The sequence below is a fragment of the Pararge aegeria genome, chromosome 1 (assembly GCF_905163445.1).
Source record: "Pararge aegeria chromosome 1, ilParAegt1.1, whole genome shotgun sequence".
NCBI classification, from domain to species: domain Eukaryota; kingdom Metazoa; phylum Arthropoda; class Insecta; order Lepidoptera; family Nymphalidae; genus Pararge; species Pararge aegeria.
In genome coordinates this window covers 15,734,555-15,756,216 of record NC_053180.1, presented here as the reverse complement: position 1 = coordinate 15,756,216, position 21,662 = coordinate 15,734,555, and the positions used below count along the sequence as shown (strand labels likewise).

At 34.1% G+C, this 21,662-nt stretch overlaps 1 protein-coding gene across 2 annotated transcripts in view; it reads left to right on the top strand.

Annotated features, from left to right (window-relative positions):
• The window catches only part of LOC120623836, a 58,062-nt gene continuing 36,400 nt past the window's right edge, over window positions 1-21,662 (top strand). Inside the window, exons 1-21 of one of the 2 annotated variants that reach the window (XM_039890111.1) lie at window positions 1-244; window positions 7,947-7,991; window positions 8,811-8,929; window positions 9,686-9,819; window positions 10,554-10,695; window positions 11,175-11,327; window positions 11,879-12,092; window positions 12,586-12,697; window positions 13,573-13,737; window positions 13,958-14,092; window positions 14,523-14,644; window positions 15,531-15,646; window positions 16,445-16,599; window positions 16,894-17,036; window positions 17,500-17,676; window positions 17,889-17,998; window positions 18,389-18,715; window positions 19,300-19,484; window positions 20,156-20,341; window positions 20,796-20,931; window positions 21,377-21,556. In XM_039890111.1, coding sequence (XP_039746045.1) covers window positions 187-244; window positions 7,947-7,991; window positions 8,811-8,929; window positions 9,686-9,819; window positions 10,554-10,695; window positions 11,175-11,327; window positions 11,879-12,092; window positions 12,586-12,697; window positions 13,573-13,737; window positions 13,958-14,092; window positions 14,523-14,644; window positions 15,531-15,646; window positions 16,445-16,599; window positions 16,894-17,036; window positions 17,500-17,676; window positions 17,889-17,998; window positions 18,389-18,715; window positions 19,300-19,484; window positions 20,156-20,341; window positions 20,796-20,931; window positions 21,377-21,556 — 3,114 coding nt within the window. In that variant the 5' untranslated portion in view covers window positions 1-186. The remainder of the gene's footprint in view (window positions 245-7,946; window positions 7,992-8,810; window positions 8,930-9,685; window positions 9,820-10,553; window positions 10,696-11,174; window positions 11,328-11,878; window positions 12,093-12,585; window positions 12,698-13,572; window positions 13,738-13,957; window positions 14,093-14,522; window positions 14,645-15,530; window positions 15,647-16,444; window positions 16,600-16,893; window positions 17,037-17,499; window positions 17,677-17,888; window positions 17,999-18,388; window positions 18,716-19,299; window positions 19,485-20,155; window positions 20,342-20,795; window positions 20,932-21,376; window positions 21,557-21,662) is intronic. The other variant, XM_039890104.1, reaches the window with a different exon arrangement.

The window sequence follows — 21,662 nt, the reverse complement described above, 5'->3', positions numbered from 1 at the left end:
CGATGTTTGACAAAGCATTATTCATTACAAATTATAAAACTCTATTGGTGCGTGTTCAGTTGAAGATAAACAGCGATAAAATTATTTACTTTGACCCTAACGACCCTAGTAATGTTGAGCGTTTTTGTCATTTGATCTGTGTCGTGCAAAACGCTAACTCGGAACATGGTCTGATTGACCGACAAAATGAATTGGTGTGTGATTTTTGTGTGTTTGTGCATTGTTAGTGTACGCGCATCAGGAAGTATGTTATTTTGTTTATTATGTTAGAGTACTGCATCTATTTTTATTACTTATTTACATGGAATATTTTTTCAAATAAAACAACATATGTTTTTTTAACAAAATCGTGAAGAGTAATTTACAATTGCCTTCATTGTCATTATATCAACCGTTGGATGTCCATCGCTGGACATAGATCTAGTAATAGGAACATCTACACTTACACTTTTGTAATAAATAATTATTATTAAACTACCTTTTAGAAAATATGATGTTACGTAATGAATAGGTGATAATATGATTGGCATAATCATCGTAACAATCGATGGACGTCCACCGCTGGACATAAATCTAGTTATAGAAACATCCACACTTTACAGTCTTGTACTGCTGCCTTTTTCTAATAAATACTTATTGGGAAACTACCTTTTAGAAAATGCAATAGATGTTGTGAATAGTTAATGACCATTGTCATATCAATCGATGGACGTCCACCGGTGGACATAAATCTAGTTATAGAGACATCCACACTTTACAGTCTTGTACTGCTGCCTTTTCCTAATAAATACTTATTGGGAAACTACCTTTTAGAAAATGCAATAGATATTGTGAATAGTTAATGACCATTGTCATATCAATCTATGTACGTCCACCGGTGGACATAAATCTAGTTATAGAAACATCCACACTTTACAGTCTTGTACTGCTGCCTTTTTCTAATAAATACTTATTGGGAAACTACCTTTTAGAAAATGCAATAGATGTTGTGAATAGTTAATGACCATTGTCATATCAATCGATGGACGTCCACCGGTGGACATAAATCTAGTTATAGAAACATCCACACTTTACAGTCTTGTACTGCTGCCTTTTTCTAATAAATACTTATTGGGAAACTACCTTTTAGAAAATGCAATAGATGTTGTGAATAGTTAATGACCATTGTCATATCAATCTATGTACGTCCACCGCTGGACATAAGTCTAGTTGTAGAAACATCCACACTTTACAGTCTCGTACTGCTGCCTTGTTCTAATAAATACTTAGTTGGTAACTACCTTTTAGAAAATGCGATATAAAAAATGAATAGTTAACAAACATCGACATAATAACCGATGGAGTTCACCGCTGTCCTTTTTCTAATAATTATTTTAAAACTACCCGGTCCAAAATGCGTTTGCAACAAATACTTAATTAGATTAACATATTATTAAGTATAATTATATAATCATCATTGTATCAACTGATGGACATCCATCACCTACATAGATCAAGTAATAGGGTTCCCATAGTCCACAGACTTGTACTGTTGCCTTTTTGTGATGAACTGTTGTTTCAAACTATCCGGTAAAAATGCATTGATATAGAGGAATAATAATGGTATCACCATCAACATAATCTGAACCGACGGGCGTCAACTGTTGGAAATGAAGCTAGCGATTGTCTTTTCCTGGAATAATCAGTAGGTAGGTACTAATATTATGAAGAGAAATATATATTTTTTTGTTTACTTGTACCCAATATACTTCGAAAACACATGACCGATTTTAAGTATATTGTCGCCAAAAGAAAACTAAACTATCACGCATAAACATAGGCTATAATTTTTTTTCAAAAAAATTGGAGATCTTTACGAAAATTGCTATAATGTAAAATGTTTCCTATAAAATTCATTACTTGGCGGAGTTGAGAAGACTATTGATGATAAATAAAAATCATTTACTACATGATTAAAGTACTCATTATTACCTGCAAAAATTCCGCAATTGAATATATTTAACTATAATACATAAGTCGCAATAGCAGCTTTTGTGTTCTAAAATTTGATAAGATCGCTGTTAGAAACAAACCTTTTTTTTAACTTTACCTTACTATCACAATATTAATTCTTATACAAATAAATAGTATTATTATCATCTAAATTTGGATAATTCTGAAGATCCTGGTCAGGCTAATGCGACAAACTATCGGTTTATTGGCATTGTTATCGGTCCTTAATAAGTGTGCAAAGTTTCAAATAAATCTGACGTTTTGAAGGTGGTGAAAATCACGTTTAAAGATTCCGTTACACACATACATTAATACCAAATAAGTCGCTCTGTTGTTTAATAATATCTTTTATTCACAAATCACTTCAACTTACTACAACGGTCCTAAATAGAGAATGTATACTTTTATTTTTTAGAAGTTAGCCCTAGACTGCAATCTTACTTGGTGGTAAGTAAGATGCAGTCCAAGATGGTAGTGGTCTAACATGGGTATAGACTTTATATTAAACTAAACCCCCTTTTCGGACACTAGACCGAATCTTGGCGGCACGTCTTTGTCCATAAGGTTATAACTAGAGACGGCACGGAAGTCCTTACAAACCATAGGAAATTCCGAAAGTCCGTTCTCATAGTAAACACGTGTCATTTTTGTAACATGAACTGACAAAAGGCATCAGCTTACTGAACTAGGAAAATCGCTATTGAAATATAATAGTCTTTAAAGAGAATTGCAAATTGATGTTTCAGAATAAATAAAATTAGTTTAGGGTCGTCGTCCATTTAACACTATCATCGTACAATAAAATAATAATAGAATTAAAAAAAACCTTTTGCTAAATTTGAAATATTACTTCGTACCTAAATTTTAAAAGCAGAGCCTCTTGATTCTGTAAATTTTTTTTTTCGAATTCTTCTCATCCAATGTGAATATAAAAAACCACATTTTTCATACAATCATCAAAGTTATTACCAACCCATTAGACACCTGCTCATTACAAGGCACAGGTCTCCTATCAGAATGAGAAGGGTTTAGCTTTAGGGCCTTTACCACGCTTTCCATTCCACCAAGTGGAACTGTGTGAATGTGAAAGCCTTTGAAATCATTGTGGAGAACTCTCAAGCATGCAGGTTTCCTCACAGTTAGAGAAGGTGATATTTAAATATGTACTTAAAACGCCCATAACTCCATAAAGTTAGACTCCCCGTAAAGGAGGCCGACGTTGTAACCACAAAGCTATCACCACTTCAAAGCATAGCACGATAACAACATTAAAAGATCCTACAAATAACAAAGTTCGAATATTTTTTAGCTAAGGTTTTTACTATGAAAAATTACAATAGTTATATAAACTCATGAAAGCGATGCTCCTGCATAAGTAAATATCTACTGAGTTACAGTTATAAAATAAAAACCGAAGTTTAAATTTATTAAGTAGGCACTGGTAGAAAATGTTAGAAATTATTATTGGTATCCATAATGTGTCCACTATCCAGTATCATAGTTCCAGCATATCCGGTGCAAAAGCTAATAGGCACAAATAAGTATATCAGCAAATTGTGCTACTAATTAATTACCAATTAGGCCATTTACTCATCGATAATGCAGTTAATTGTGTAGTGATTTTGTTTACTTATGTTTGAAGTTTATATCAATACTAGTATTACTGTGGAACACTTAGATATTGTTAAGGTTACTTAAAATAACATATTCTGTGCTTTATCAACTTATTTATTTATTTAATGATGGATTAGTTTGTACGGTTTTTTTTTAGTTCGAAAATGTATACGTTGGCCCCAGGAGGTTAGGATTTTCTTTAAAAAAAAATTGTGAAAATAATTACATAATAATATATGATTACAGGGCAGTGATAGCCTAGTAGCAGTGGCGTGCACTTGATACACGCACAAAAGCACTGCATACCCTAAAATTGAAACATAGCCCTTATAAGAGGAGGATTTTTTCCATTTTACGCAATTTACCATTTTTTCCTGCTGTATGCATACCCTGGTAAGAAACCCAATGCACGCCACTGCCTAGTAGGTAGGATACCCGGCACATAACTCTGACGGAACTTTTTGGAGTTATGTGCGTTAAATATCACTTGATTTAACGGTGAAGGAAAACATCGTGAGGAAACTTGAATGACACTTATGTCATGCAAGTTTCCTCCATAATGTTCTCAAGGGCGTGGGAAATCTACCAAGACTGTGTGACTGACTAACCTAACCCCTTCTCATTCCTAGAGACCCGTGCTACCTGACTCCTACAGTAAACTCACTACACTGAAATAAACACCCAGTTAAAATTTACAGTTAAAGCCAGTTATTGAAAAACTTAATTTTAGCTAGATTATTGTTTAAAAAAAAGATTAATTAAAGAAAGAAAGATTAAAATAAACAGAAATATTATTAAATTAGGTAAACTTAATAATAATTATTTACTAGAGAGAAACCCAATTGAAATAGTACTTAGTCTAGCCAACAAGTTCAAAAACGTGTTAAATAGACATAAAGCTCCTAAAAATATTTACGATAGCTTAGATGCTAGATTGGATGCTATAGGAACTAAGCGTTAAAATTCATAATTATAGATTGAAGATGTTAACGTAAGTTTCTTATGTACTCATAGTAATTAATACAGGTATAACCGCGTAAGCCAAGGGCAAAGAGCCTTTTTAGTCTAGAATCCTTATCCCTCCTTCTACAAAAGAGGAAGTATGAGACCAGCCGCGGAACTTCAATAGCTTAGGTAAAATTATGATTGCTAAATAAATAAATAAAAATGATGACTCGGGCGAAACACCTAGTAAGTAGATTTATAACATAATGCACACTTCTGTTTGGCAAGGATTAAGGAAACAATCACGAATATACAAACATAATCTCGTCTTAAACGTTTGTTTTTGTTTCAAGTATCGTTACTTACGTAACAGTTAACCTTTCAGTCGAATAACTAACACCACTGATCCGTCTGTGACAAGGGTGAGATAAGGATCGGCCGAAATTTGCCCGATAGAAAATAGAACCAACGTCTAACAAAATCGGCGCGCCATTTTGTTTATCTAATGCTTGGGCTTCATATATCGCGACGATATATTGCTTATTTGACAAGGTTAACAAATAAGCGAAAAACTAAGAACGCGAGTTGTTAGTTCATTATAAAACTAAGTACTCAATATTTATTTTATAATTAAGCAGAGGCCCTACCCTTAGGCTAGCATCATCATCTCAACCGAATGACGTCGACTGTTAGACTTAGGTGTTTTTTGTGGTGATTTGCAATCGCTTATAGCGACTCCCTGCAACTCAATTTACTTGTTTAGGTCGTCTGTTCATTTTGTGGTGGGACTAAAATTAATGAAGTAACACCCGCTGTAATTTCGGCTTCGCAACTCACTCAGCTACGTCCGTAACCCTGCTCCTTTTACGGATATCCTCAATTGTGATTTGATAACGTATAGAGGTACTCCGAACATGGCTACTTTCATCACCCGCTTAGTGACTAAGCTTTAAGCAGCTTTTATAACTAGCTATGGGGCCACATCTTGAATTATGAGTCCTGAATTATGAACCAATTTTGATTTTGTTTATCGTGTTTGAATGATGGATTAATCGGGATAGTTCTTAACTATGTTTGGATGGATTACATATTTTTTCACAACTCTCTCAATATGAATAACAAAGAAGTCATCAACACACAACACGCACTGTTCGCTGTGGTTTGTTATTATGACGCAATTATTAGCATTATCGCGATGTATGAGACCGTAGCTTAAGCTTATCGCTTAATTTTCTGCAACTCTGGACTCTAGTGTCTATGTTAAGTCTTCCATCGTGACAAAAAGGAGTATTTAATATAAAAATTATTCATCAGTTCGTTCATCCCTTTATCTACTGATGTCCATCCCCAAATACATAATGTTGCTGCAAATGGCGATAAAATAATAATAAAAGTAAGGAAAGTTATAACGCGAGGAATAAACAACGCTTAATTTTTATTCGCCTTTGTTAGCCCTTCACTGCAATCTCATCCGGTGATAAGTGATGATGCACATGTAGCGGGTGAAGCAGTTAATGGGCATACAATAGTTGAATATTAAATTTTCTACGTGGCATCGTAACGGAACGAGAAATCGCTTTGCAGCAAGTCTTCGTATTCGTTAGCCACAGCCGGCGTCTTCTAACAGATCAGTGTAGAGAAAAATACAGAAACTTTAACTATCCTTGCCCTCGCCAGGTTTCAAACCCGGGATTTCATACTTTTAAGACACAGCGCTCACGACTACGCCAGAACGGTCAACAATTATTTTTTGTTATTTAATTTTAATTTATCGGTAGGTACAGTAGGTTAGATAAGGTATATACACTACGTACCTTGGTACTTTGGTATTTGCCCTTGGGATATAACAACAAATAGAATACCTACTTTGTTGATAGCTTTTATTGACAGCAATAATGTCACAGAATAGTTAAATAATCGTAGACAGTAAATAATAGATACGTTGTAGTATTGTGACGCATCACTTCGTCCTGTAAGTCCGATGAATTGAAGTCTAATAGCGAAACATTTATCTGCTTTATGACACAATATACCATTTTATATATTTTTATGTGGTATAATTTAGTAATATCTAATAGTGAGTAGTTAGATATTTAGTTAATTAATTGCCGCACCATCCCGTTCTGTCGGATTTCCTCTCGCTAAAGTTTGCACGCAAAAAGTTTGTTATTTTTTTTCTGTTATTTTGTTTTTTTTCTGTAGGTACTGCTACTATTGGGGAAAAGGTTTGCAATAAAATACGCCGAAGATTAATTTTCAAGGCTATTATGACACCACCGCCTATTTCATGTTGTACATCGTTTTAAATAGGTTATTAGGTACTAGAATATATTTTAAGTATCGGCACCAATAGTGGTTTGGAGTTCTTTAAATAATATCGACCTATAACTTTATAAGACCATCATGAACTATGGGTTATCACTAATACGTAAATACCTACTAATGTATTATATAGATAGTAGCAAATGGTTATCGGCAGAAAGAATTACTTATTCATCTTTTAATTTTTATGATTTGATATCATGTCGGTTAGTATGTAACCTAATAAAGTTCGGTGAGCTTATATTTTATTAGGGCTACGGAGCTCCGTAATCATGAATACCCGAAAAGGGTTTTTTTTTTATTTATTGGAAGTCGGCTTACTTAAATACTTTTTCGTCTGGAGTAAGAAACTCTCGGTGTAAGAGTGTGACTCGTAGTTAACTACTTGAGCGGGTTTTTTACCCTTGCCGTTGGTTATTACTGTCGTACCATATAAGTACCTATTTTTAGTTTATACCTATTATATATTTCCATTTTAATCAATACGCTACGACAAACATAATATAGCCAAGATGCAATAGTACCGTAGTAGATGCAATAGGAGTAGGTATAATACCCAAATGAGATCTCATAGAATTACTATCAATAGGTATTAACTATATAGTTAGATACCTAGTAGGTAGATAGGTACCTATCAAATATATAGTAGATAAACAAATATAAGTTAAGGTTCAAAAATAGGTACATTTAGGTTAGCGGTAAGGTACCTATTGAAATTTTTAAAAAGCATTTTAGCTACATTCGAAAATATTTCTGTTACTTTTGCAACGATGTTGAATGTGCATTGATTGAGCATTGAAACTTGTTGACATGGAATAATCGTCGCACCGCGTTCTACAATAACTGCAATAGCTGTTGTACAGTTCGGATAGTTTCCTTCGCTAACTACCTTTATAATTTTGTTGCAAAGTGCTGAAGGTAACAAATAGCTTGCAATAAGTTAGAATTATATTTTGAGACAGATGAAGGCACCCAGTAGACATAACAAACTCTTGTAACTTATTAAACAAATGTATACCTACATTGATTTAAAGCTAACAATTTTTTGTAAAATACATCTATTTTATTTTCAGATTCACTAAAGGATCCTTACATTTGTGGCCATCCAACATGCGCACGTAAGTTTTGTTTGTCATTTAATTTAACAGACTTTAATTTTTTGTTATATTTTAATGCCCGTAAAATTCGTTGCAGGACCAACCTAACGGTTTTCTTAGAAATAAAAAACTTAAAAAACTTACTTTCAAAATTAATGTTTTAGTTTTAATAGAATATCTTTTACATAATTAATTATAAAATGAATAGAATAACATGATACGCTGTTAGGTGAACGGTTTGCAAACAAAAAAATAGCTTGGCGATTGGCCTATATGATAGCACACTTTGTTTATATGGCATAATAGATGCATGATAGTGCTTTATGTACGTACCCCTACATATCTGAACCCCTATAAAATAGGTAGTGGTTCAATATGGTGACTACGTGTAGCAGAAGCAGATATTATGGATTAGCTATGATTAGACGCTAGAGCTACGAACAGGACCTCAAAGAGTTTTCACTAAAAATGCAACGAGACCTAATCAATCAGCTATCTTACAAAAAGTGCGTGTTAAAAACATATTTTTGGTCTAAGTTGAAAATGGACAAAACGCAGTGTTTTCTCTTTGGAGTTGCTCCTGATTGACATTTAATAGAACCCAAAGCCGTAAAAAAGTTATAAACAATAAAGTGACATTCAATCGTGTGACATTGACATGTTTGTAAACAAAAATGAAACTATTATTTAATTTTTCAAAATATGAAGTACTAAAGGTAGGTATCTCACGAGATACATAAAGAAAAGATTAAACCTTATAAATCAATGGCAATATTTTCTAGTTCTTGGTTGTTATGACATCAGGTAAATTTTTGTATTATAGTGACTTGTTTGTTTCAGCATCGGAAAAATTCAGATATTTAACACCAATCATATACCATTACGAGTATAAAACAAAGGTAGAAACCTATTTTGCGGGATCCAGTAATAATCGGTCCACACTAGATGTAAAAGCACGAGTAAGTAATCGGTCACCTATGGATATTAAATCACCATCTATGCCCGTGGTTTCGGATGCATGTACAGTGTTCCTACTTCCCTACTAATCGCGAAAGTTGTTGATGACATCTGACCTTTGCATTTATAATATTAGTTATTCGATAAAATAAAGTAACACAAATGTAGTAGTTTGTAGTAAGAAAAGGATTATGTATAGTGTGTATTATTTTAACATCTAAACTATTAGGATACATTAATAACGAGTCCATCAAAATCAGTTCTGCCGTTTTAATGCTTTAACCTCGAAACCCTTTTTTTCTTGGATAAAGTAGCCTATACATCTGTAGCCATTAACTTAACTTTCTTAAAGTAGAAAATTACATCAATTCTTGCTGTGCAAAGAAAGACATACTATCAAAAACCCTTGCATTTATATTATCATTAGTTGAGCCCCTCAGTGCTAACCACGTTGTGTAAGTTGTACATGAAATTTTGCATATTGCAATTGACTGGTAAGACTAATTGACAAGAATACATGTTAATCTGGGGAGTACAGAATGTACAGACTTACATACAAACTTTTGCCTTTTAAAAATGTTTTATAAGAGTTTTCTAGTTACTTTCATTTAGTTTGAGAGATAGAAAATTTATTGTATATCATAATAAAACGTCTATCCAATAATTCAATCCTCCAATGTGTATTCATAAATAACACTATTGAAATGTATAAAGAGTATTTTTGAGATTTCCTTTTAATTCTTTATTTCATATTGCAGGTTACACTACAATTTATCAAACCATGTGAAGGCCTCCTGCAGTTGAGTGATGTCACACTTATAGACCAAGATGAGAACTATCCAGTTGAGCGAGCTGAAAAGTTTATACACGCTATTGGCTTATTTGATCTCAGGTATTTTATTCATCTACAGTGTTAGAAAAATAATTATAGTATTAAAATAGTTTGGCAAGAAAATCTACAATAATATTAATCTAAATATTAGTAAATGCCATACAATATTTTTATTACACTTTTCATTTTATCATTATAAGGCTATTTAGCCTTATAACTTCTAATCTAATAGGGAATTAGCAGTTTTTCAGACCTTTATAAATTCTAATTGATTTCTAACACCTAATCTCATAGCCATTATTAAAAAACTTAGCTTAATGTTGGAATAGTTTTTCAGTGTTTTGTCATACACTGAAAAACTATTCTATACTTCCAATAACAGTGTTACAATTTCAAAATAAATTAAATATGAATAGCCTTTCTTTACTGACCTAATTACTTGTTGCCTATACACTACAGAGCTACTAAAGCTATTATTTATATTTAGTGATCCTTATTTCTAACACTAGTGTGCTTAGCCAGGCTGTCCTCCAAAGTTATGCCATGTTTAATAATGAGGCTCATGGTGAAGATTTGCTAATAAAGTACTGACTAGCCATAGCTGAAGCCTCCTACCAAGACACAGAACACACAGAAAATGAATATACCTGCTCTGCTTAGCATTAGGGAAAAGGACGATTCAGAGATTTTCATACAAAGATATATTAAATAAAGATATATACTATAAAATTTTCAATATTTTGTGTATCTTTTGTTATGTAACCTATAATAACCACAAAGTATATATATTTCAGGTTTGCATTCCATGATGGTATCATATCTGAGATATGCCCAGAAGAAGCTGAAGAAGACTGGGTGCTCAACTACAAGAGAGCCATATTATCGTTATTTCAGAATAGCATGAAGAGATTTGACATTAACTTCAAAGGTGTTGAGGTGAGAGGCATTGCAATGTTTTGTTACACTAATGACAAACGCCAACTACTAATTATTGTTAATTAATTATTGGTAACTAGCTAACTATGTTTAGACAAATATATCTTTATAACTTATTGCAATCAATAATATTATGATGATTTGGGCAGTTTCATACCTACATGTTTAATATAAGAGGCTCTGAAAAGCCTGTAGTAGTTGTATGTTTTAGGGCTCCATTTTTACCATTTTGGAACCCTAAAACATACAACTACTACAGGCTTTTCAGAGCCTCTTATATTCATGGTTCTACTTTGTACGTCTGTCCATCACAGATATTATCTGACTAATTACAAAAGCTATCGAAAACTTGGAATAGTACAAGACGAAATATTGGCTTTTTACTTTTAAACTTTCTCTTAGATTTACGAAAATCGCTGGTACATGGCTAGGTTTTCGATTTGTATTAAAAGAAAATTTTTTTTTCTACTTTTTTCTAGCAAGACATACACGGCACATGCAATGTAGACTACATAGTAAGGGGACAAGAGAACACTAGTCTAGTTCTAGTGAAGACGCGCGACCTCTCACAATGTACTGACAGATATAAATACATGTCCATACTGCAGACAGTACGCTATGACTTCCAGAGTGTAAGTGTTATTTTAGAAAATTGTTTGTTGGTATTTATTGTTAAGTAACCAAAACAGTAAAAACTATACCTTATTACACGTATTAACATCTGTGAATGAACTGGGAAAGCATGGAAAATTATATGACGAGATGACTGCCAGCATACAATAGTCGAGAGGCACCAGAAGAAGAAGTCTGTCTGTTTCGACCTAAAATTTGTAATAATTACTTTTGGGACACTTATTTTTATAGAATATTTTTAATTTCATACTAACAGATTTTTATTTATTACATTTATCGCCTGGTCTTCTCGATATTATTCTTAGGTAACCAACCGAAAGTCTCCGCAATAATTGGTCATCTAGTGTGGAGAACAACAGCAAAGCAAAAAAGTCTGTAACATTGTAATAAATGATGATATATTTTTATCTAATTATGTAAAAAATTATGTAACTCCGTGAAATAAATAGGATATATATAAAATATTGTAATCCGGGCCGAAGGCTCCAACCAGACATCACATCTAAGTTAAACTTTGTTCTTGTATAACATAAGTCAAAACATTTTTCAGAAATTCCAAACATGGCCGGTTTTAAAATCAGAAAGCAAATGCGTTATATCAGTGGATCATCATATTTACAAGTCGGTAAATTGTCGAGAGCGACATCTCTTCGAGCCTTTCTCGGGGAGAAACTCGGGTGGTATGACCACTGTCATCCAAGATCTCACACTTGTTGAAGAAGTCAATAAGACTGGATCAGATTCTATGGACAGTGAGAATAAAGGTTGGTTTTTTAATTCTTAAAAATTAAATCTTTTATCGGGATATTAGGCCATCTGTCCGTTAAATTCAAACTGATCTTGATGATTCATTTTGAAACTTGGACAAATTCCGTTTAATGGATATAAATTCTCAAATTTTAAAGACTCACAGGGGACATAATAAACATAATTAAATTTGGAATACTCATAGATAGTTAGTTATAGGAAAACCAAGTTTCACTCAACATTGAAATTTGAGATTTTTGTACAAGTGAATCAGTGAATTATATTACCGGAGTGAGCCGAATTGACAATTCGAAGTGTACATTGCCAAACCTTATAGATAACTTCAGGCGTAAAAATTTACTCTCATAATTTTTCCCTAACGCGCCAAAAGAAGTATTACTTCAAAAACAGAAAATAATACTAAAATAAGTCTCGAGGGAAAAGCACTCAGAAGCGTGAGCATTTACCCAACTTAAAAATATTGTATTAACATGTATAATCATTTTTCAGCTTGGGATGTTATTCAAAAACGCTCGAACATTCTACATCATCACTCACCATATGGACGATCTGATACAGGTGAATTGAAATCGGCCAGAGATGTATTGAAACTACTTTGTCTGTAAGTAACCACCAACTTGATGTTGTAATATCATGCCTGTCGTTACGACAATAGCGTTTTTTTTTTTATAATTTTTATTAGTGTTTTTACCTACACTCGGAGGAATAAGTAAATCGAAACTGCAACGTTTCCTACTAGATGACGCTACAGTCGCTATAAGGCTGATGTGAAAGGCATATACTAATTTCGGCATCGACGGCAGGAGAGCAGTAGCTTAATTGGAGAAAGCGCTCAGGCCGCGATTGCCAGAGAGTCGCAGGTTCAAATTCTGTCATTTATTATATGCATTTTGAATTTATAAAAAGAAAAAAATTGCGTTTTTTTCCACCTTGAAATCTAGTATCTCAAACTAAATGTTGATAAAATTGTTTGCCAGAATTATGTACTCTTCCATATTACTTTTATTTGCCAAGGCTTTATTCGACTAAACTCAAATAAACTGAGAGGGACGGAAATCATTGTGGCAGCACTTCTTTAAGACCTGTTAATCTAAAAAGTCATCATCACCTTTTAGCCTATTTTTACACGCTTTTTATTAGCTTCAGCTTGTATGTTTCTATGCTTGTAACCGACTCCTTCGGACTTGATTTTGTTTTATTGACGACTGCTAAGCACAAGCCTTCTCTCTCACCCTCACTTATTAGCACTTAAGCAAATTATAATAAGCAGGACCGAAAGCTTAACGAGTTCTAAGCCACTTGGATCAACCATACTATTTTCCTAATACCTAGAAATTCTCAGTACCTACAACTGAAAATTATACCAAAAAACCCTTAAAAAATTTTCGGCCTCACCGAAATCGGGATATCGTGAATCGTGATCTTCAGTAAGTAAGTGCATAATACAATTGTAGGATGTAATTTTTGTTCACACAGTGTAAAACCAACTTCAGACGATGAAATCTCGACCGTCGATGAAAACATGGACAGTGGTTCTATAGTAGGCTTATGGGGCAGATTAGTGCGTTCTGCCCGGAAATTGCACCATCCAGCGTTAGCTCAATTACTCGCTAGGGCTCCTACTATTTGTCCAACAGCTTCGTAAGTATGATTTTATTTCCGATAACATAAATACGTTAAGATGTGTACCACTCGGTTCGTACTGGATTATATGAATCTATTCTCGATACAAATCTCTAGCTTTATTTGCCATCAACAATCAAGAACTCCATTATTATTCGCCATCATCTCTCCACTGTACACATATTGTTGATGATAGCAACTAAACAAACTTATAATTATTGTTTTATGAAATTTATAGCAAACATATCCTAGATGCACTTCCATACATAGCCAGTCCCGGATCTGTGGAGCTGATCAAAAACATGATCCTCAACAATGAAGCAGATAAAGACACGAGGCATGAATGGCTTATGTCTATGGCTATGATTCCAAGGTACGTAAGATTCTATTAAGCCTTCCGCAAATATTGCGTCCCATAAAGTTTAACTTTTGACGTGCCTTCTTGTTCTTTAAAATCTTTTCTGTTGTATTTTTGAATCAATGCATGTTACACTGTAATAATACAATAAATTAATTGATGGTCAAATGTGATTGCCTGTGCCGCGGAACCCAATTTTAATAGTAATTTTAACAGCAATTTAGCACATAATAAGAACGACTACGTTATTATAAAGTCAACATCTCCTAAGGATGCTCCGGCGTCGGAGCGAAATATGCGTAGAGAGTACACTGCAGAAGATCGTTTGGTGTGGCAAGAAATTATAAATTACACCGCATAGATTTTCCTTTTTTTCGCCAAGTAAAATCTAGTTAAATAAAGCTCGTTGTTCATAGTATAACTAGAATCACTTTAATATCAACAGGCCAAAGCTGGATATGTTGAAGAGTATGCTAGAATTACTGAAACAGCAGAAGAATGATAAAGTGGTCAGTTTCACCGTATCTTCGATGACGCATTCCTACTGCAAACACAATGGAAAATCGCGTAAGCATCAAATATTAAATACTAACTGTGGAATCCTCACTGAATGTTATAAATGCTATAGTGCTTGTTTTTTGTCCTTTACGCTCTTGACCTTGACCAATCAACTTGATTTTCAATCTTTGACAACCAATCTTAAAGTTAGCTGGAAGTACAGAGAGTGACCATTGGATACTTTATATCCGAGGGAAACAAATGGTTCCCACGGCATTGGTAAAACACCGTAATAAAAGTCAAATAACACGCGCAACAGCTCGTTCTAATATTGAACTAAGTAAAAGGGCCTCGTAGTTTGCATAAATCTGTGATCTTGTATAAATGGTCAAATGTGATTTTATTTGTTTGACTGGCGCGGGCGCATTGGTCAGCGACCCTGCTTTCTGAGTCCAAGGCCGGTTTGGTTCCCACAACTGGAAAAAGGATTGTGTGATGAACATGAATGTTTTTCAGTGTCTGGGTGTTTATCTGTATATTATAAGTATTTATGTGTATTATTTTTAAAAATATTCATCAGTCATCTTAGTACACATAACACAAGCTACGCTTGCTTTGTGGCTAGATGGCTATGTGTTGTATTTATTTATTTATTTATTTGAAAGATTTCATAGAAATTAAATAGATTAATGCGAATCCCGTGTGACGAGTGTTTTTGCTTAGCGAAGCTGCTAAGTAAAACACTCGTCACACGGGATTCGGGACTGTACTTACACTCAAAGCTGTGGAAGCAAAGAAATTTACTCTAGCTCTAACGTGCACAAAAAAAGTTCTTATGACATTCACTTTCGTTGATTCTTACTTAAGTAAATAAAGACCCTTGAAATAGTCACGAGCATCAATCATCACTCTACTGTTGCTTTAACAATGTTATAAAAAGTTATATAAATTTTAGTACGAGAATGTTGCGAAGAAGAAGTCCCCAAGCAAATTCTCGAAGAATTCCAGAATGTTGTCAATGAGGTCATAAGCAAAGTAGTTGTTAATCCACAAAGACAGGACAGAGACAATGTAAGTAAATAATAATCATTGCTATCCTTATTTTCTCCTTTATTTATTTCCCAAAATCTAATAAGTAATGCCAACCACGAACCAGCCATATATCATCAACATTTTATGGCTTCCTGCACACACATCAATATTATTGACAATATTCTTCATATTCTCAAAAATATTACCTGTTTGCTGGCAGCCTATGTATCATACTAAAAAGAGTAAAAGAATATCCTTCAATCTATACTATTAGCTAAAATATACATTTTTAACAATAAAATATACCACCAACATCACATCTACCCATCACCGGCTACTACAGAGCAAGGGTCTCCTCCCACAATGAGGGGTTAAGCCCGTACCACCAAGCTGGCCCAGTGCGGATTGGTGGACTCCACACACCTTGAAGAACTTCATGTAGCACTCTCAGGCATGCATCACATCCCACGATGGTTTCCTTCACCGAAGAAAGTAATATTAAAATTACTTAAAACGCACATAACTTATAACAGTTGTCCTGGGATTCGAACTCGGCCCCCCGGAAGTGAAGTCGAGCTCCGACCCAATGCGCTATCACCGCTTAATAAAATAATACCATACAGATAATAAAACAACTATTAAATAAATATATTATATCATTAGTTCAGAAAGTTGCACCTTCCGACAAGTACTAGCCAGAACTTCTGTTGTTATTCAGTTCAAGTGAGAAACTAACTCATAGTTTCTTTAATGACGAACTATTAAGCTAGATATTGGCGAGCACAAAACAAAAATAAACGGGGCATAACATATATATTATTCTCATTTAACTTTCAGCTCGTAATAGCCATAAAAGCCTTAGGTAACATTGGCGGTTTCAAACAAGAATTCGCTGATGTCTTAATGAATATAATAGGAGATACATTAATATCTGTGCCAATAAGACTAACCGCTATTGATGCTTTTCGACGAACCCCTTGTGTTGAAACACGGTAAGTTCTTTTAAATTATTTCGTTACTATATTTAATCTTCCCTTATATTAATAATACCATCCAATGTCATTGATATTTGGTGGTTTTATTATTTTCTATTGATTGTTAGTTTACTATTCGCATAAACAATTTTTTAATTCCTAAACAGCCTATACTTAAGAGTAAAAAAGCCTACGCACAATTCCTTTATAATTATTTTTAATCTTTAAAATCACGATGATATACTCCCGAAGCATCTAAGGATTTATAGAGTAAATTTAAACTCGCGGTTCATTTACTGTTTTTCTTTGCAGAGAATACTTTCTCGAAACATACAGAGAAGATTTAGTTGACGTTGAAATTCGTATCGCGTCGTATCTCCAAGTGATGAGGTGTCCCAACCTTAGCACCATTCGAAAGATATTCCACGCTCTGCGTAATGAACCTGTGAACCAAGGTCAGACAATATTGATTATGAATTATTTATTTACTCGGATATCAATAAGTTACTTACTCTTACTTATTTATTAGTTTTAATTATGTTGCAGCATTCACAGTGAAAACATGTTTTTTACACGGTAAATAACGAAGTTGACAGATACTAATAGTGCAACTCCTCTTTAACAATGAACTTATGACAAGGATTGCACTACTGTTCACTACTACGATTTTGACAATTAAAAATTAAATACCACAAATACACTTCTTGAGGACATATTTTAATAATTTCGAACTTCTTTTATTCAAATTTTTACATGAATTGCTATAATTAATCGAAAAAGTAGTTAAAAGTGATCGAAATCCTACTGTCTATTTAATAAAAAAATCAAAATCGAAAAAATTTTACCCAGTGATGTGTTAAGCAATAAACAGGATGTTGGGTTAAACCTCTTTTCTTACTTTTGTTTTACTTCTAACAGTCGCAACATTTGTGTGGAGTCATCTCAACAACCTTGGCCATTCGTCATTGCCTTCCCGAGTGGAAATCCAGGGTCTGCTATCCGGGAACACTATGCCACAACTTGAAGATAATCCAGATTTTAGGATGTTTTCGCGGAACTATGAGCAAAGCGTTTTCTTCGACCAGTACAATGCCGGTAAGTGTACAAATTCACACATTCATTGAAACTCATTCGTCCAAAGTATTGAATGATTCTGTTCAAAGTCTCTTTTGAACTTAGTAAATTGCCTCTTTAATCCTATGACCTATCCTTACAATTAGTTATCTCTTAATATATCATGTACTTATAATGTCAATAACTTTGTCGTATTAATTCTGCTTTTATTTTCATTTCATTTCTGCTACCAGGTGGTAATTACGAAGCGAACGTTATATTTTCACCGGACTCCTACATTCCAAGGGCATTGTCTCTTAACTTGACGATTGACATGTTCGGCGAGTCCATCAATTTGTTAGAGGCGAGTATTATATAAATATTTAGCATAGTTCGTAAGATATATTATGAAACTTAAACTTAATTTGCTACACTCGGCGAAAAGCAGGAGAATCTGAGGTCCATCTTAACAATTATTCATTGTAAAGTCAACGTCTCCTGGGGATGCTTCGGTTTCGGAGTGAACCGTGCGTAGAGGGTGCATTGCCGAAGATCTGTTTAGTGTGGAGTATAAGGATTGAAGAAAATATAAATAACACCACACAGATTCTCCTGCTTTTCGCAGAGTATAGAAAATTAAGCTTAATTTACATAATTTATCATGGGATTTCCGCAAAGTAACGCCTGCTTCTATCCAATAGTTCGTAAGACTATGGTATGTCTTAAGAATTTAACTTCGAATTATATATTTTAGATCAAAGCTCGCGGAGAAGGTTTCGAAAAATACTTCGAAGGACTGTTTGGAAATCAGGGTGTATTGAGCAAGAACAAAGTAAACGATAGAATAAACAAGCTACGTTTCTTCCGGTCGACCAACGAAGCTGACGAAGTCCGGGATAAAGTCGATGATCTTGGCTATAAAAATAATGCTCTAAAACATCGCTTTCCAATGGCTGAACTAGGTTTCAAAGTTTTCGGGAACGAGATTTCGTTTTGGAGTGCAGAAGGGGATGAAGAGATACGGAAGTCGTTGGAAAGATTGAACCCTAAACTGAGGGTTTTAGAAATTCTGTCCGGAAAGGTAAGGTCAATTTCATAGATACATGTAGTATACATGATGAAGATATTCGAATACACTTAATATGTTTGTAGTATTAAATATTATTCACATAAAATTAACAAGGACTTTGAAGTAAAGAGTGAAATACATTTATTACATTACACGTACACGTTTTACAAGCGGTGCATTTTAGTCTTGTTATAAAAACATGTGTACTACGCAGAATGAGCTTAATAATACAGACGTTTATAGTACATTTACCTTTTGTCATTCGAAGTTTTGTATTTCTCAATATTACTCCAACACGCACGTATGAAATGTGTAGATTTCCCAGGTTCACACTGGTAATGCCGATGTCCAAAGACTCCTAGCGGCTCGCTTGCTGTCGTCCGTCGTCCCTCTGTTTGTTTATATGTTATACTAGCCCCTGCCATGCTTCGCTGTGGCACATTGTGATTTAATGGTTAAAAAAAAAAAAAGATAAAAACAATCCTTGATGCGTATTATATATCATGCTAAAATTTCAGCTCGATCGGTGCAGAACTTTTTGAGTTTTTGAAGCGTACACAAACCAATTTTTTTATATATGTTATATTTATTTCTAGGAAATATCCTACAACAAAGCGTCTCTATTCCTCGACACAACATTTTCCGTGCCAACTGGTTCTGGGATGCCGCTTAACTTGAACCTCATGGGCACCAGTTATGTTGACACTAAAATGTCAGGCACAGTCAGTGACAAGTACGCACGGTCGGGCAATTTGGACTTTGAAGGGAAAATAAGACCTAGGTAAGTCATGCATCGTTATAATAAATTTTTCGCGCGCAGTTTAAATAATCTGTATCTTCAAAGATGACATAGCTATGTACATAGTTCAATAATAAAAAGTGAATATCACTCTTAAGTTTCGCGTCCTTGAGGGTATTATTTACCGCCGCTCAGATTAAAACACTATAATAGTGATTTTCGCATGTCCATACATGACACAATAAACTAAACTTACTCAAGGTCACCTAAAATATAAAGGGGCGTCTTTTAAAATTGATACTTATTCATGAAAAATCACTCAAAATTCATGTTTCAAAGTTTTAAGTTATGTAGCGCCAGCTTAATGTAATAATTAGATGCATGGGAAACTTCTTTAATTGTAAAACTAGCGCCTTTCATTGCCACTTCTGTTGAGCTGTGAAAGGCATTCTATGGGCAAACAAAGTTCCTGGTCAAAGTTGAAAACGAGTCAAATTTACAATACAACTTTTTGTCATGTTATTACATAGTTAACACCAGAAATACCAACGGCTTCACTGTGACGACCGCGGGAACTGTTAGACTTTTCGGGATAAAAAGTATCATTGTAATGAATATAGGATACTTTTAATCCCTACTATAACTGTCGCATTTGTTATATTAATAAGTTCACTCATATAATTCTTCATATAGCTTTTATAATTTTTGTACAGCGTGGCAGTGAACATAGCAGCAACAATGAGCGTGTCAGCAGGTTCTCTGGCATCCAGCGGCATCAGATTATCTTCCCGCCTGTACACGGCCACTTCGTTAGCCGCAAAACTCTCTCTACGTGGACTCGATGAAATAAAGCTTGATCTTTCCCTGCCTAGGGACAAACAAGAAATCTTTGCTGCTAAGTAAGTTATTACCTGATTTATATCCTATCCTACAACTATCAGTATAGTTCAATTAGTTACCTAGCTATAATTTGATACTACATGGATTTTTTTTGTTATGCCGGTTAAATATCAACGGACTTCCGAGGTTTTTTTTGATCAGTTCAATAAGTTTACTACTTTATGTGTCCTAACTTATTTTATGAGGACGCATTATTAATGCACCTCTCTGGAAATGGAGAACCTCTTCTCAATCTTTAAATGACTGTGTCTGATCTTGATTTATTTTTGTTTGTTGAGTTCGCCAAAAAAAAAACAAAAGAAATTCACTTGCAAGCAGTGCAATTGTTTTATAAACAGCATACTTTTAAACCTTAATAGAACAAAATACATTGCAGTTGCCTTGGTACTGTTTATAGTTTGCTGAACTGTGAAATTATGACTGTAGTTAAACAGGTCTTACTTTGTTAAAAAGATCGGAACTGCTTATCCTGCACGGAGATGAGGAGTTGCCCCAACAAGGCATTAACAAGAACAGAATAGAACAAAACACCTGCAGTTGGACCACCTTCGACAAAGCTATCGGCATCAAAGTCTGTGCTGCGTATCAGGTAAAAAAACTGGCCAACTTTTTTGTCGGTTGAATGTCAGTAAGCTAGATCACTTCATTTTTAGAGCTTTATTTGTATGGCATACATTTCGTTACTCGTTTGTATCACTGCAATTTCTGTCATTATACGTAACAGCAATTGTAGGGACAGTTGCCGTACTCGACGATTCTAACTGTATTTCACCTCTGGCTAAAGATCCTGATTCTATTTGTCAGTTTCACAAAATGTATTTTATGACGCAAAATTATGACACCTCTTCATATATGGATTAATATTTTGTGCGTTCCGAATTCTGGCTCCGATACGATATGAATTTCAAAGATATGAAAATCTTGTTTTGATTTTTTTAATTAGATTAAAAATATATTCTTATTTCTTTTCAAAAAATTTTTTATTGACTTATTATTTTTGTAAGAACCTTTTATAGTAAAAGCTGCATTTTCAGTTTCCTAACATGACGAATCTCCGAGACGCGCCATATTTCTTATTGAGTGGACCGGCCAAGTATATTGTATCTTTAGAAAAGGCTGATCCTTCCGCCAAGACTTATGCCTTACGATATAAATGGGACAGGAATGAAACAACCAACCTTATAGATTTTTCTTTTGACACTCCAAATAGTAAGGTAAGATTTATTGGAAAAATTATCTATGCATATAATAAAGTCATCAACAGACTTCTTTCAATGATTCAATTTTGTGACATTAACCATACTTCACTTCCAGACTATA